Genomic DNA, 15,119 nt, shown 5'->3' with positions numbered 1-15,119 from the left:
GAGAAAACAAATATACTTGAGCAAGTGAGTTTCTATGGCAATAGAGTATTTGTCACTTGGGGTAATGTTTTCAGAGCTCTGTAGTGAAACAAAGCATGTAAATTCTATTACCACTGCTGTGAATGCTATGGCTAATTGCCTCTCTTGAGTATTTTATTGCATGAGATAAAATGCTTTCTCATCAGATACATATTGGTAATACATGAATGCATTTACAAAATATTATAGAACGTCAATGGCAGGTCGTACCATGGCTATATTCAGACTTTGGACTTGCTGATTTCTGAGTTTTATGTAATAGAAAACATCAGTGTAAATGTCATAATAGAGAACATCAGTGTAAATGACAGACAGGAATTATCATTTTTTATAGACAGGGTCTCAAGCTCCATGTGTCCATACTTAATACACACAAGTAGTCAAGACATAAACATGTGGATCTGAGGACAGGAAGCACAGCCATCAGTAGCAAATGTTGATGTGCTTAGCTATGCAGTTCCCTTAGATTTTGCTTCACTAGCTTGGCAGCCCACATTATGCTCATGCTAATACCAACTCCTCCTTTTCTGCCTTCTCTCTTACGCTGAGGGAGTGCAGAAAAAACATTACATTTACGTTGCATGGATATATGCAATGAATAACACTTGGGGTATGACTGAAGAGATATCATAACAATACAAGAAGTGGCCAGTCTGTATTCATAAGCACAACAGCTTTTTCTGTTTTTGCTGGAATCTCTAGAAAATCTCAGATGACAGTGAAACCAGTTAGCTTGTCAGCTGATTGGGGATGGTAACTGCTTGTGTTTGTCTCATCAGCAGACAGCATGTGTGTGTTACTGAAATCACCCAGGTTACTGCAGTTAGCAGCAGTGAGCATGTATGCAGCCTGTTCCCAGGCTTGGACAAGCTGAGCACCTGCCTGCACTGCTCCTGCACCCGGCTCCTGTGTGAGAGGGTAAAAAGCAAACCTGACTTCTCAGAGAGAAGTCCAGGAAGGATTTGCAATTGCCTCTCCCCTTCCCCTTGGTGCTGCACCTCCCTGGTGGGATGATAAGAGAATTAGGCGCAGTCTTCTTGCTGTTTGCTGTTTCAATGGGAGAAAATTATTTGTGGGAAATGATCCATGACTCATACTTGTCAATTATCTCTTCTCTATGTTGCCTCCTGCTCATGTAGCCTGCTTTAACTTTAAACAGGGTCTGCTAATGAGCTTCAATGGAATAACACAGACTGTAAGCTGAGCAAAGGATCCTTGTGAGGGGCCTAGCTGTTACGAGAAGCTGAAAGGAAACAGCATGTTATCTTCAGTTATTCAATGTAAAAGGAAGCTCTGTTTTATGGCTTCAGATGTATGTGCTATAAAAATGAAAGCATGAAGTGGAAAATTAGGTGCTGCAGGGACTCCCACCTGCCCACGTGGAGTATCTGCAAAGCCAAGCAAGGAACAAGGTAGCAGTCCCCCATGAAGGGCACGGAGCCCATGACAGAACACAGAAAAATAGTAAAAATGCCTCCAAATACAAGAATACTTTCTATCTGTTAGCAGAACAACATCTAAGTGTAGCTCCTGAGGGAGGATGGTGAGAATGCTGTTAGTCACTTACTCCCATTTATCACCACTACTGCATTATACACAGTATGATAATGATGCAAGCAGTCATCACCATTCTCACCACTACCAAACAACTTTTCACACAGCAAAGCAGCTGAGCAATTATCACTTCTCACACACAGAAATCGTACAGGAAAGAGAGGGCCTTCCCTGAAAGTGCTTCTCTGTCAGCTAGGGAAAGAGAAAATTCCTGACTTTGTGCTCTGATGAGAACTCTGGTGAAAGTGGCAGCCCAGGTTTCTTCTGAACAGAAATTCACATCTCAGAACCCGCTTTGCTCTGTTAGCAATTATGCAGGTGGAAGTAAAGCTTAAGCACCTTTGGAAATTGGAGTATCATCGGTATCCCCTTGGTTAGTTCCTTCAGGGCAATCATCAGGAAGGCTGGTGGGGGATTGCAAGAACATTTGTACTGCTCTCTTTGACCTGTTCTGGGGAAGGTTGTTGGATTTCTTTTACCATTCTCTAGCTGTTAATTACTTTTCTCTAGGTGTTAATTCACTTTCACATCCATTTTCTTTATTTAAATTTAAGAACCTTTGCTAACTCCTCAAGTGTCCAGGCAGAGTGATGAACTAACCTCCTGTCTCGATTCTGATTCTGGTAACTCTCACTGACTTTGAAAGGGGCTTTAAAAAAGATATTAAAAAATTAGTAATGGGTTTTGAACTTGGATTTGTGATAAGCTCTCTGATGAAATGTTAAAAACAGGAAGAATATACCCTGGCTATGAATAAGACCCCCAGAATAATGTTAATTGAACAAGTTATTACTAATTTGCTGTGAGCCTCATCACCATCTATCAGAACTCCTCTGGCTATTAATTTTACTTTAAAACAATGCTGACCTTTAGGCCAGAATTTTTGCGCATCCGTAGACGACCCATCCACATGTCTGTGAGCAGCATTTGGCTGCAAGTGTGAGCAATGAAGTCCCTGTGCTTGGCTGCCACTGCGAGCTGCAAGCATGTGGCATTGCTCCAGTTCTTCAGCTCGTAGGTCAGCAGTTTCATTGCCAGTTGCTCGTCTTGCTTGTACGACTGGTCCAACAGCTCCACTGCCAACTGGCCAAAGTCCCTGCAACAGAGGGACATTTGGTCATTCCTGTTAGACCACATGGTCTGTTGCAGAAAACACCCCTCAGGAAGTGACAGCCTCTGCAGCGGGTGCATCACCTTCCATCATGCAAATCGTGATGTTGACTGCATGCACACAAACCCACTTTTTCATATGTGAGTGGCTAATGGTAGGCATATAAATAAATGGCCCAGCTTAGACATGCTGAGCACCCACAGCTACCAGCTGTCTGCTCCCACCTGCCTGCCCACCTCCCTGACATTTTCTGGTTGAAATCTGTTGGTTATCTGCAGTCTGGAGGACTGCTACTCTTCTGTTTGCTCACAAATTCATGGTCAAGGCTCCTGGATCAAGGAGCATCTAATAAGATTTTTTTGAATTATCACAATTTTCTGTCTCTGTCTTTAAAATCAGAAAAGATTATTATGAAAAATAGTGTTTTATCCTGCTCACCTAAGTAGGAGCTCTTGGTTAATTACCACTTCTGCCTGCATATGGTGTTCATAAGGATTTCAACAGTTGTTCTGCTTAGAATGAACACAGTGCCTTGCAAAAGCACAAAGACTGCAGCCTTACTGTTGAGGCCTCAGGGAGAACTCATATGCAGTATAGATAATTCACTAACTTCTTGACACCTTCTTATTCAGAAGTTGTCTTGGTTGCAACATTGCTTTTTTGGCAGACAGATTGTTTAAAAGCCATTTAGTCTTTCTCCAAAGGGAGCCTCTCTCTCTCTCTCCCTCTCTCTCTCTCTCTCTTTTTTTTTTTTTTTTCCTTAATTATTTTCTTCATCCATTAAAATGTGTATGAAAGAAAATCACCTGGAATTATGGTTCAGCTCTTGGGATATGTCATCCACCATGTCATTTTCTGATGCTTCATGGGCCATGGCTTTGCAGAGCTTACAGGCCACCAATGCTTTAGCCATAGCCTCCTCCCCATGCTGCCAAAAGAAGAGGGCCATCTTCTGACGCTTCATAAGCACAGCCCACACCATTAGCTCATGGAACGGGAAAGGAAAATGATTGATCTCAGGGTCATCCAAGTCAATATCAACTTCTTCTTCTCTTTTCTTAGTTGTTTTCCTCCCTCGCCGCAAAGGGACATCATCCTGTGAGAATTGTAGAGATTGTAGAGATTTTTTTTTTTTTTTTTTCCTCGCGAAAGAACTCAGTCAATTCACAAAATGTATCAGTCAGTATCTGAGATGTCAGATACATTCCCCGCAGGCCAGCCCATTCAGCTTTTTTGGATAAAATATTTAAGAGCACAAAACAATGGCAATAGTATCGGTCCATGCACTGTAATTACAAAGTCAATAGGCCCATACCTAAATATAGGGAAAAAGAACTTTGGACTATCACTGTGAACTGCTCTTTCTCCCTGAAAGCACAAAGCATGACAATGCCCAGAGCCATTTTGAAATAGTCATCATTAAAATAAAGCTAAGCATTCATTCAATTATAACATCTGTTATAAAGCATCAGCCTCCTTCTTCCTACTGACAGTACATATCCAAGGGATGGTCTCATCTTCTGAAGATTTCCTTCCCTCTTATTCCTAGTATTTTGCATCTTTATCTTCTCAGCAGAATCAGAATCACCTTTCTTTACTCCCAGTCTGCCTTTTTATCCCGTGCTTTCCCCTTCTTTCTCCAGTCCAATATTGTTTCTATAGCTAGCCTCAAATGAGAGGGCAGCGCAAACACCAGTCATACGAAGTTTAACAAGAGAAACTGCTGGATTTTGCACCTGGGATGGGGCAACCCTGCCTGTACATACAGACTGTGGGACAATAGGCTGGTGAGCAGCCCCATGGAAAGCGAGCTATGGGTTTTGATCATCAGCAAGTTGAACATGAGCCAGCAGCATGCCTGGCAGACAAAAGGGCCAATTGTACCCTGGGGTGCGTCAGGCCCAGCACTGCCAGCTGGTCGAGGGAAGGGATGGTCCTGCTCTGCTCTGCGCTGCTGCAGCCACACCTTGATCTGGCTGCAGTTTTGGGCCCCACAGTATGAGAAGGACGTAAAACTATCAGAGAGCCTCCAAAGGAGGCCTACAAAGATGGTGAAGAGTCTGGAGGGCAAGAAGTATGAGGAACGGCTGAGGTCCCTTGGTTTGCTCAGCCCAGAGCAGAGCAGGCTGAGGGGAGGCCTCATGGCGGCCTGCAGCTCCCTCACGAGGGGAGCGGAGGGGCAGGCGCTGAGCTCTGCTCTCTGGGGACAGCGACAGGACCTTAGGGAGATGGAACAGCATGGAGCTGGAACAGGAGACAGTCAGGCTCGGTGTTAGGGAAAGGTTCTGCACCCAGAGGGTGGTCAGGCACTGAACCCAGGGCAGTGGTCACAGTACCAAGCCTGCTGGAGTTCAAGAAGCCTTTGGACAATGCCCTCAGATGTAGGGTCTGATTTTTGTGTGGTCCTGCTGGGTGGATCCAGGAGTTGCACTCCATTCTTGTGGGTCCCTTCTAGCTCGGGATATTCTATGATTCTCTCTCTCTCTCTCCTTGAGAGAGAGAGAGACTACTATCTATTTGAATTAGCATGGTAGACAGAAGTGTCAACAAAATTGACAAAAATTTGGCCCACAGAAAGATTTGCACCCCAGTCTCTTCAATAACTTAATTTCTTTGAAATCTTTCTAAAATTACATAGTAATCTGACTGAAATACTACATAAGCTGACAGACTGAAGCATTTTGTTTAAACTTTATCAAAATAAACCTGATGCATGGAGGTGGAAGAACTTTCTTTTATTTTGTCTACCTGGTAGATTTCTATTAAGAAATGTTTCTTAATCTGGCCCTTGCATAAAAAAGTTATCTGGATGAAAATTACAACTGGTGTGGCACATTACTCATTAAAAATTTGAAAACAACTGTTGGTGCCTTTGTCAAAGTGAACTTAAATATTATCTGGATATCATTTATATTTGTCAAAGAAGAACAAGACATTAAGATTTATCACAGGTTACCTACCTCCATTCCCAGCAGTTTCAGGGCTTTTGGCTGTACAAAAAAGTTAGAAAAATGTTATTTCTCCCAGAAGGGTGATGAAAAATTACAACCGTATGTGTATATATACATACATGAGTGTGCAACACAATGTATAACATATAGAGTATAAAATATGCAATATTTAATGTAAACAATCTCTATATAATGAAATATAATGTAATATAATACACACATATAAATCAAATAAGTAACTACATATATGTGTTTAATTCAACCTTGAGTTTGACCCAATTTCACCAAAACAAACAACAGAAGACATACATATGGATTCAGATGTAAATTCCAGCTGGATTGTGTCTGTTCTAGTACAAAGGAAACAGGAATTACTGCTAAGAGAAACTAGCATGAGAGAGTTTCTGAGGAGTACTTCAGTGTTTTGACCATTTACCTGGCAAGCTTTCATTGATACTAAAAACACTGCTCTACATTTTGTGTCAGTGTCTGTGAAGTCTCTACTTAAATGCTTTTCTTAATGAAATATGACTAATTGAAAGAAGTCTCTCCTGGCAGCTTTGGTTACTACCTTTCTTCTCAGAAGTGAAGTATGAACATGTAGGGAAAGAAAGAACCCCCCTGTTATGCGTTATGGCTGTAAATTTTCCTCAGAGCTGTTGCTCTTTATAGTGACTTTGAACAATATTCAGTAGTATGTATTGCTAAAACCTGGACTGAGGCATGAAATAAAAATGTGAGGCAAAATTAGGAAAAAAACTACAAATCTTGCTGGCAACAGTTGATCAGAATTTCCTTCAAGTTGGATTGGGTCAGTGGCATTATTATTACAATACGTATATTTTATGCTTTAGAAAGATAATAAATTTACTTTGGATTCAAAATTTTGAAACCTATCAAGCAAGAAAACTCCAAAAACAAACAAACAAACAAACAAAAAAACAGGATAGTATTTTGTGCTATGATCTCACTGACAGCTGGAGACACATGCAAGCAGTAAAGCCTGTTTGGAGCTATGGGTTTCTTTGCTCACATAGCTTCTGGCCACAATCAAGAGGATGAGTCCTGAGATAGGACATGAATCTATAAAAAAACAAGTTTTCTCAAGTCTACCCCAGGTGCCCTGTGGTATTGTTGGTACAAATCAAAGGACTGTCTTTTGAAAGCTGTGGATAATGATAATTACAGATTTTAAATCCAGGGGAGGCTGCTTTATGTCATGGTCTCACCAGGGCAGCAGGACAGCTCAACCCAGTAATTTTTTTTTTTTTTTCATTAAACTCATAAAAAAATGCAGCTGACCTACTACAATGCATTTCAGTGAAATAGCTGCTATGTAAGTAGTGGAAATGAATCTCTAGACTGAATAGTGTGTGCATGCAGATTCCCCCCAAAGCCTGGAACCATCCAAGAAGCTATTGCAATCCCTAACAATGGGTGCAGTCATACAGAAGAGAAGCAATTTGTTCCTTACCCTCTTGGGGCCAAATAAATTGTGGTACAGTGTTCTGAACCGTTTTCGGGTGTAATTGCAGCGATATGCTCCTCCCATCAGGTACTCTATCACCAAGCCGATATCAATCAGGCTAATTCGATAGTCAGGAGGTAAATTTCCCTGTAACAAAAATAAGTAGGATTGTGGGGGAAGGAGAAATCATTATTAATGGCATTGTTAAATATACTTTATATAGATGTTAGAATGAAATAAATTAAAATAGTTAAAAACAATAATGTATTATTATACTGGTTAATTAATTCACCTTAAAATAGATCCAACCGAAACCTGGATATTCTCGCTTGGAAAGAAGACATAAGTTAAATAAGAAGGTGAAGAACTTGTTGACAGTAACAGAAGATAGCGTCAGTACACAGTGATCATATTCTTCAGCTGGGAAAACAAGGAACATGACTGCAGAACAAAAAGCATGAGGATCAGCGCACTTGAAAGGTCAGGCACAGTTGCTGAGCCCTAGTCTTTCAGGACAGCACCTCTGCTGCACCATCTGTCCCCCACATCTCTTGTCCTAGCATCTCACTTCTCTTTTGGCATCCCTTTGCACTGCCTCATCTGCACTGCTGAGCCACTGTGAAGTGACACTGTGCAAAATTGATAGTTTGCATTAAACCAGCTTCTACATGTGATTTTCCCATCCTGAAGTGTTTCCTTGCCACATTCCAGGAAAGGAAGGACAGTGAGGAACAGATATATACACACCTGTTCTGGAGATGATGTACAAATAGACTACTATCATTGCTTAAATTTCACACATATTATGAGGAAAATGTATGTATAAAAGTGAGTATGAAAATTGTAATAAACAAAATATCTATGATTAATTCTTCTGGGGGGTTGATCAAGAAGAAAAACATTGGACTAGCAATTTTCCTAGATGGGCCCTCCTTGAGCTCCCAAGCTATTTTACTGAAAACTCCTCTAAGCACAGTAATCCTGCTACCTATCTTCCACCAGTGCCAAGGAGATAGTGTTCCAGAAAGGTGAACTGTGATTGTGACAAGGGTCATTAGCAGGATCCTGAAAAATATTTCTAATTACTCACTCTTCTACTTCTGTTCTGTTCTTATCTTCTGCTAAATATAATATGAATATGCTCTGACTTCAGCATGCACCTTTCATTTTGAAGGGAAAAGGAACTGTAAATACATTCATATCCACTCTGTGAACTCCCTTACACATATCTTCCTTCTCTTTATTGTTGGGTCTGGAAATGACAACAGTGGTTTGAGTTCTGGGATATACACGGCTTGCTAAGCTATAAAGAGAGACTTCGATAACAAGTTGTTTTCTTGCAATTTTAGTTTGAGCCTTTGAATCAAGTGGGTATTTCGGTTCTCTTGGAACAGTAAGTCTGACAAGACACCTTTCAGGCCAGACAAATTCAGAGTGGGCTGGTCTCAGTGATGCACTGGTGCTCTTGGGGCTCTCTTGCAACAGAAGATCAGAAGCCCAGCACCGGCACACCTGCTTTTCTGTTTCCCCATGGAAACTCTGCAAGGCAAACTCTGGTCCATTTTCAGGAGGAGAGGATTAATGGGGAGGGGACACACCCAAATCAAAATTTACCTCTTTCTGTAAATCATTGCCACTGAATTTTTTGGACAGCAGTTCGTGGTTCAGCAAGCAGTTCCCTACTGGAAAAGAAGGCATGATTCAGAAAATTCTGAATAGGTCACCCAAATCTGGAGATCTCATTAAGGACCATACAGATTTACAACTCGGTCCTGTATATCATAGTGCAAGAGACGTGGCCACAAATTAAAGGTACAAAGAGAGGTAAGTAGTCTGTCTGTGAACTGCAAGTGGTAGCTTTGGAAAAAAAAAAGAGAGAAAATTACTTTAGCAGAAAAAAATAATTTGTACAGTCAACACTGCAGAAGAACCAAGAAATTGTAATTTTTTGCTTCAAAATTATTCAGTCCACTTTAATAAAATAATCACATTTCCTATAATGTAGCATAGATTACAGTTAGCCTGTAGCTCTTTTTATGTGATCATCAAAAGAAGGTTAATAATTCCCATGAAGCAATTTTATGACTGCTTTGTCTTGCTGGAAATATCTGCATGTCTGCCTGGCTTCTCTGCAGATTTGCTTATTAGATTCAGAGCAGAGAGGCACTAATGGAGAGCAGATGGCACCTGGTTCTGCAGAAGAGATGAAATGGATGCAAAGATCCTCCTTCCTCTTCTGCTTCAGCCAGGAAAAGAGAGCTTATTTCAGTCCCTGCTCACCATGGTACTGACAGCATGCTGAAAGGCTGAGGAAATAACAAGAGAGGTAGCACTGTGGTGCACTGGCACTAGGGTGAAATTCAAAGGGATGTTAGGTCAAGCAAATTTAGTGGCAAAAGGTGAACTGCCAACTATGTTTCAGTGCTGTCACTTGGCATATCCTTTTCCATTCTTCCTACTCTTGGCCAGTCTAATGGGGGGAATATTGTTACGGTTTGCAGGACTGCCTATTAGATCAGTTTATTTGAAACCAGACATTTCTATTCTGAACAGCTGAAAGAAAAATCAACATAAATTTAAAATTTTAACCCTGCTATGTTTATTTTTTTTTTTTTCCCAAATATTCTCCCCTTTGCTTAAGACATTTTTTTTAATTTTATTTATTTATTTATTTATTTATTTATTTATTTATTTATTTATATTTTATTTATTTATTTATTTTTCCTAGAACAAGGTTGAAGGCACTAGCAGAAGTGGGAGTAGAAAAGACAGAGTTGTAGTCCTTCAGCAGACTCCTGGTGTCTTAATATAAGAGACTGAAACTGAATGTTTTGATGTTTTTAGCTTGAAAACAAACAAACAAAAAAACAACAACAAAAAAACAACCAACAAAAAACCCCATCAACTGTGCAATTAACAAAGCACAACAGGATTCAGGCTGCATCATGCATTACAATATGTGACTTTCTTGATTGTTCAGAAAGGCAATCAGCTGTTCTGAAATTTCATAAAGAGATTTAGATAAAAAATCAATGCAGTTACTTTAATGAAAGATGCTCCTAAACCTTCTAGATAATACTGAAACACTTTGCTACAGAAAACTCCTAAAATCACAGCAGATATATATATTTTATGCAGACATACTTGTAAGTAAGGCTCCATGCTAATAAACATAGAATTGCTTTTCCAAAGTGAGCAACCCTAATAAAGGCAATTGGACTACTAGCCTTGTCAAAAGGCTTATGCATATTCCAAAATGTCTGCTGTACCAGTAGACACCGTGACTACCCCAACAGTGGTGATCTGCCTATACACAAAACACACTGGTGCAAGTGGGCCAGAACAGTTCCAAGGACAGTGAAAATTTGGGTGGGCTAATTCCAGAACATACAAGGTGCTGAGGAATGATAGAGGAGAAGTTTATTATTATTATTATTAATAATAATTATTATTATTTGGTGTGGTGAGGGTTAATAATAAGTTAAACTTTTAATGCTGAGACAAAATTTTAAGTGTTAATACACTATTCTTTTCCTGAAGAAGCTTCAACTTTAAAATACAATGTTTATTTATTTATTTATTTATTTTTATTTTTTATTTTTTTATTTTTTCCCTCGTGTTTTCATGTTCAGCTGATATAAAGCCTCTGATTTTGCATACTGAGGAGCAGATAATACTTTCAAAATTCTGTATAATACCTGCTAGTTCTCTGGAAGATTAGACAGTAGTGGCAGTCCAAAATAAAGGACTTTGAAAACATATGCTACCCCACAGTGAGATTAAGACATATTTATTATGTACCAGTTTTGAATTAAAGAAGAAATTGATCTGTTAATTTTCACTACTTATTAGCAAATTGTCAGCAAAGGAGTTTTTCTTTACAAGCAACCTGTAGAGGGCAATGTCTGCTTTTGAAAATGATGACAGGCACAACCAGTATTCTTCCTTTCTCTGGATGCATCGGTTTGTACAAAGAAGGGGAAAAGTCAACTGTGTAGGCTAAATTTTGTACCCCTGACAGAAGATGTCAAAAAGGTCATGGCAAAAATGATGCAAGCAGAGTTGGCCTCATATGTAGTTATGGAACTGTGAGTATCAAAAAGAGAGATGAACACAGTTCTCTCTAAAGCTGAGCCATTAAGAAGTAATTTGCCTTATTAATTGACATATCTATAATTTAAGCCCTCTGATTATGGTAAATTATTTAAGAGTCTTTCTCTGGGCCTCTGCAATTTGCTGCCTAGGCTGACAGTCTTCATAGCAATTTGCATTCAGGAATCCAAAGAAGAAAATAAATATTTTATTTTGTAGTTTTATATGTTTGTGTGTGTATTTGTGCATGCAGTGTTTTTTATAGCTTTGTAATAAAGTGACATTAAATAATACTTCTATAATTTGTAAGCAGCTCTTTTCTGATTGATAATTCACAATTACTTAGATGAAAATAACTTTCAATAGCACGTACCTTTGTGCATAATGCCCGCTTTAAAATTTGGATGCTGGAATTAAAAAGTCACATAGTATGCATGTCCTTCAAGTGTTGTCTCAAGGTGACACACTACATGGTTGTATTTATGATTTGTGATAATGTACTTAAATCTGAGAGTTTAGGTATCTGGCTTCAATATATATATACATATATATACTATATATATAATAATTATATATATATATATATAAATATATATATAATTCTATATATTTACATATATATATATATACTAGTATATACTAGTATATATATTATACTCAAAAACTAGCATCAGCAACACGGTCTGGTTTTCATGCACAGAGGGCCACTTAACTGTCAAATAACAATGTCCATTAAGAAGTTATTTCCAAGAAGGTGTTTTCATTTAAACTGGTGTCAGATCTGCTGACAGATTTATAGCTTGGTTGACTGGTAAGGTATCTGATTGCTCAGGTACAGGCTATACTAAGCTGTCACATTTTTTCTTGTGAACTGTAGTTGTTCCTCACCACTGACAAAATGAGAAATACATCCAAAGAGGTACAGTATTCTCTGAAGAATGTGCTGAGGGGCTACCACAGAATATATATTTTCAAAGCCCTTATCTATATTCTAATAACACTACATGTTGTCTTCACATAGTGGGAGTTACTTTGACTTTAGATGTGGATAGAGGAAAGAAAAATGCATTTAAGGAAAAAATCACCGTCAAATAATGTTGTTAAGTATAGCGTAAGTACATTTAATGTCAATGCCTATTAATGTACACCTACAAGTAATGATCCTATTTGACTATTTTCATTTTTCAAGAGCTCCTTAAAAATACATCTTTCCTTATTGACTCAGATAAAGGTGATACTATTTAATTACTTGATATATAAATTGTTATGGCTTTGAAGAAGGACTTTGAGAAAGGTGATGCCGGACAAGGGAAGGAGTTTGAAAAGTCTGTTTTAAAGTAAAGAGACCCACAATTGTTTCAAATTCTTAAAGGCGCATAGAGAACAGCATATTTAGTAACAAAAGAAATTAGTTAACTTGGAGAAGCAGTCTAAATGTGTTCCAGCTTTTCTCTGCTCCAACCAAGGGGTTGTGTTTGTGAGAACAGTTTTGGTTTCTTCTGTAGACATTTCACATTTTCTGATGTCACTTAATATACTATATAAGTGAACAGTAATGATGCCATGTAACATACTAAACAAAGAAAAATATCAGAACCTCTCTAAACATCACTACTGATTATTCCATAGCATTGTTCAATAGAAAGATGAATTCTTAAGCATTGCCACTCCCCTTCCCTATTTTCTTTCAGTTCTGCTCAGCTACCAGTGACAGAAGAAACCACCAAAAGCTGTGCTTTTACAAAAATTCTCCATTCCTTTCTCTCTAACTATTCCCAAGTACAGAAATCTGCCCTCTCAAGTACACCAGCCTTGTTGTCCTAGTTACACAGTGAACAAAGTTGCAATCTGCACATGGCTGGGAAGAATATCCAAGCTGATGAGGTCAGTTACAGGGTAAATCTCTTTACTTGATCCTTGTATTTAAAGGATGTCAGATTTTTATTTATTGCTGCTACTGTAACACTTTTAATCCTTCACAGCAAATACATAAGGTTTTTTGGTGTCTCTTCCCTGTCACTATATCTCTCTATGTTTCTGCCCTACCCTCTTAATGGCTCTTTATAATTCAAGATGCTGGAAATTAACTTGATAAGGGGACAGAGAAAATTTGTGCTTTTTTAATATGTTTCTTCTGAGGAAGACAGCTATGTCATACCACACAACACAGAACGAAGAACCATTTCAATGAACTAGGAAACAACACAAAGGTAACAGCTATTTCACAGACTCAAAAGTTAATTAACAACATGGAAATTAACTTTGATTATAGTTGCAGGTATGGAATAATACAGATAAAAGCATAAATCCACAGGGTATACAAGAGCCTACAATTCTGCTAGCAGAAGCACTAAAACCCAAGCATCTAAGATCACAGCAAAAGCAAGCCCAATAACTTGCTGATTGTGCATTGTATGCAGAAAGTTAATATTCAGTACAAACAGACGACATTCTATAATGGCAGGGGAAGGAGAAGGTTCTAACTGAAAGCTCATGCAAAATAGAGATTGTATCTAGCTACAGAAAGCAATCATGACATTATTTCCAACCTACCGTCTACTGGGCTCTTACCTTTTTGACATCCCTGACTAGGTGATACAGAGTGTTGGATGGTCCATGTCTCTGTAAAGGACAAATACAGAAGAATGAAATAGTTTTGCACTGTCCAAGGCCATGCAAGATATAAATGCTGAAATAGCTGTCTCAGTTTAGTAGCTTAAGAATCAGACAACCGAAAACACTTTAAATATAGTGTCATATGTATATATTTTTAAAAATCAGTTAAAAGTGCAGTGTTTTGACTGACTTCTTTTTTCACACAAAACCCTTCAGTAAGGAAACCAAAAGAACTGCCATACTACATAAAATCTAAGGTCCTAGTCATGCAGACTAGTCTCCAGCACAATGTGCAGGGTCCCTGGATGAGAGTGGAAAGAGGAGCAGCAGGTCAGGCACCAGCCCTCCTGTGCTCAGCATCGCCACTTCCACTGTTGCTGACTAAGAGAATCCCTGGGCCAGAGGCTGCATCTGCGTTGTCTCCTCTGACAGCAACTACTAGTACATAGAGTCTGCAAATTTGCCTAATCTTTTGAATCCTGACCTGACATGGAAAGATCTCGCAGGAATGACTCCCACAATTTTATCTGCATTTTGTGTGGAGAAGTACATTGATTTCAGTTGTGTTTTTGCACTGTTTCAGAGATTTTAGTAGGAGGCCTTCTTACTTATGACTGGCAATAAATGAGACTATTGCTTATATCAGTGCTTCCATACATACACTGCTCTGTGCTTATTAAGAGAATTTTAGGTACCCCAATCACAGAATGTGATGAGACTTTTCCTGCATTTCTTCATGAACAGTATCCAATTTGCCTGTCCAAAGAGATGCCAAACCACCTGCACATATTATCCCTTTAGTAGTCTCTGTCACATCATCTCTAAATAGGCTGCATAACAGTGACCCTTGTGTAAGCTCTTGAATCAACCATCTTTTGTGGGGAAAACAGACCATGTATTACTATTTCTTTCTATACTTTAAGCAGCTTTTAAGTGCCCCCTTTTCTTCTATGTCATGACAGCCAAATTTCTTTAGTAACCTTTGAGGAAGAACATTATTAAATATGTTTTGGAAACATAGGTGTATGAAGTAGAACTTCTTCACTCTCCTGCATGTTGACTTCAAAAATTGTAATAAATTTCTAAGGTTTTGCATTTTCCTACAGAATCCATGTATACTTTTACAGAAGTCAATTTCACTGGTCTGTAGCTTCCCAAATCACTCTAAGGGCTCTAACTGAAATTAAATAGTTTTTACTTGGTCATTTTCTGGTTTTGATGCTGAGGCTACCATGGATGCATGCATGCTTTTTTTTTTTTTTTTTTTTTTTTTTTTTTTTTTTTTTTT

At 38.7% G+C, this 15,119-nt stretch overlaps 1 protein-coding gene across 5 annotated transcripts in view; it reads right to left on the bottom strand.

Moving 5' to 3' along the window:
- Positions 1–15,119, bottom strand: part of TRPM3 (transient receptor potential cation channel subfamily M member 3) — a 466,535-nt gene that overhangs the window by 45,590 nt on the left and 405,826 nt on the right. For all 5 annotated transcript variants that reach the window (XM_035309095.1, XM_035309092.1, XM_035309094.1 and 2 more), the window contains exons 12-16: positions 13,787–13,837; positions 7,130–7,270; positions 5,665–5,694; positions 3,511–3,800; positions 2,461–2,689 (exon numbers count right to left, since the gene is read on the bottom strand). In XM_035309095.1, the coding sequence (XP_035164986.1) occupies positions 2,461–2,689; positions 3,511–3,800; positions 5,665–5,694; positions 7,130–7,270; positions 13,787–13,837 (741 nt within the window). The remainder of the gene's footprint in view (positions 1–2,460; positions 2,690–3,510; positions 3,801–5,664; positions 5,695–7,129; positions 7,271–13,786; positions 13,838–15,119) is intronic.

This window comes from Oxyura jamaicensis, chromosome Z (assembly GCF_011077185.1).
Source record: "Oxyura jamaicensis isolate SHBP4307 breed ruddy duck chromosome Z, BPBGC_Ojam_1.0, whole genome shotgun sequence".
NCBI classification, from domain to species: Eukaryota; Metazoa; Chordata; class Aves; order Anseriformes; family Anatidae; genus Oxyura; species Oxyura jamaicensis.
The sequence above is the reverse complement of the archived record's forward strand: the minus strand, read 5'-3'. Positions and strand labels throughout refer to the sequence as shown.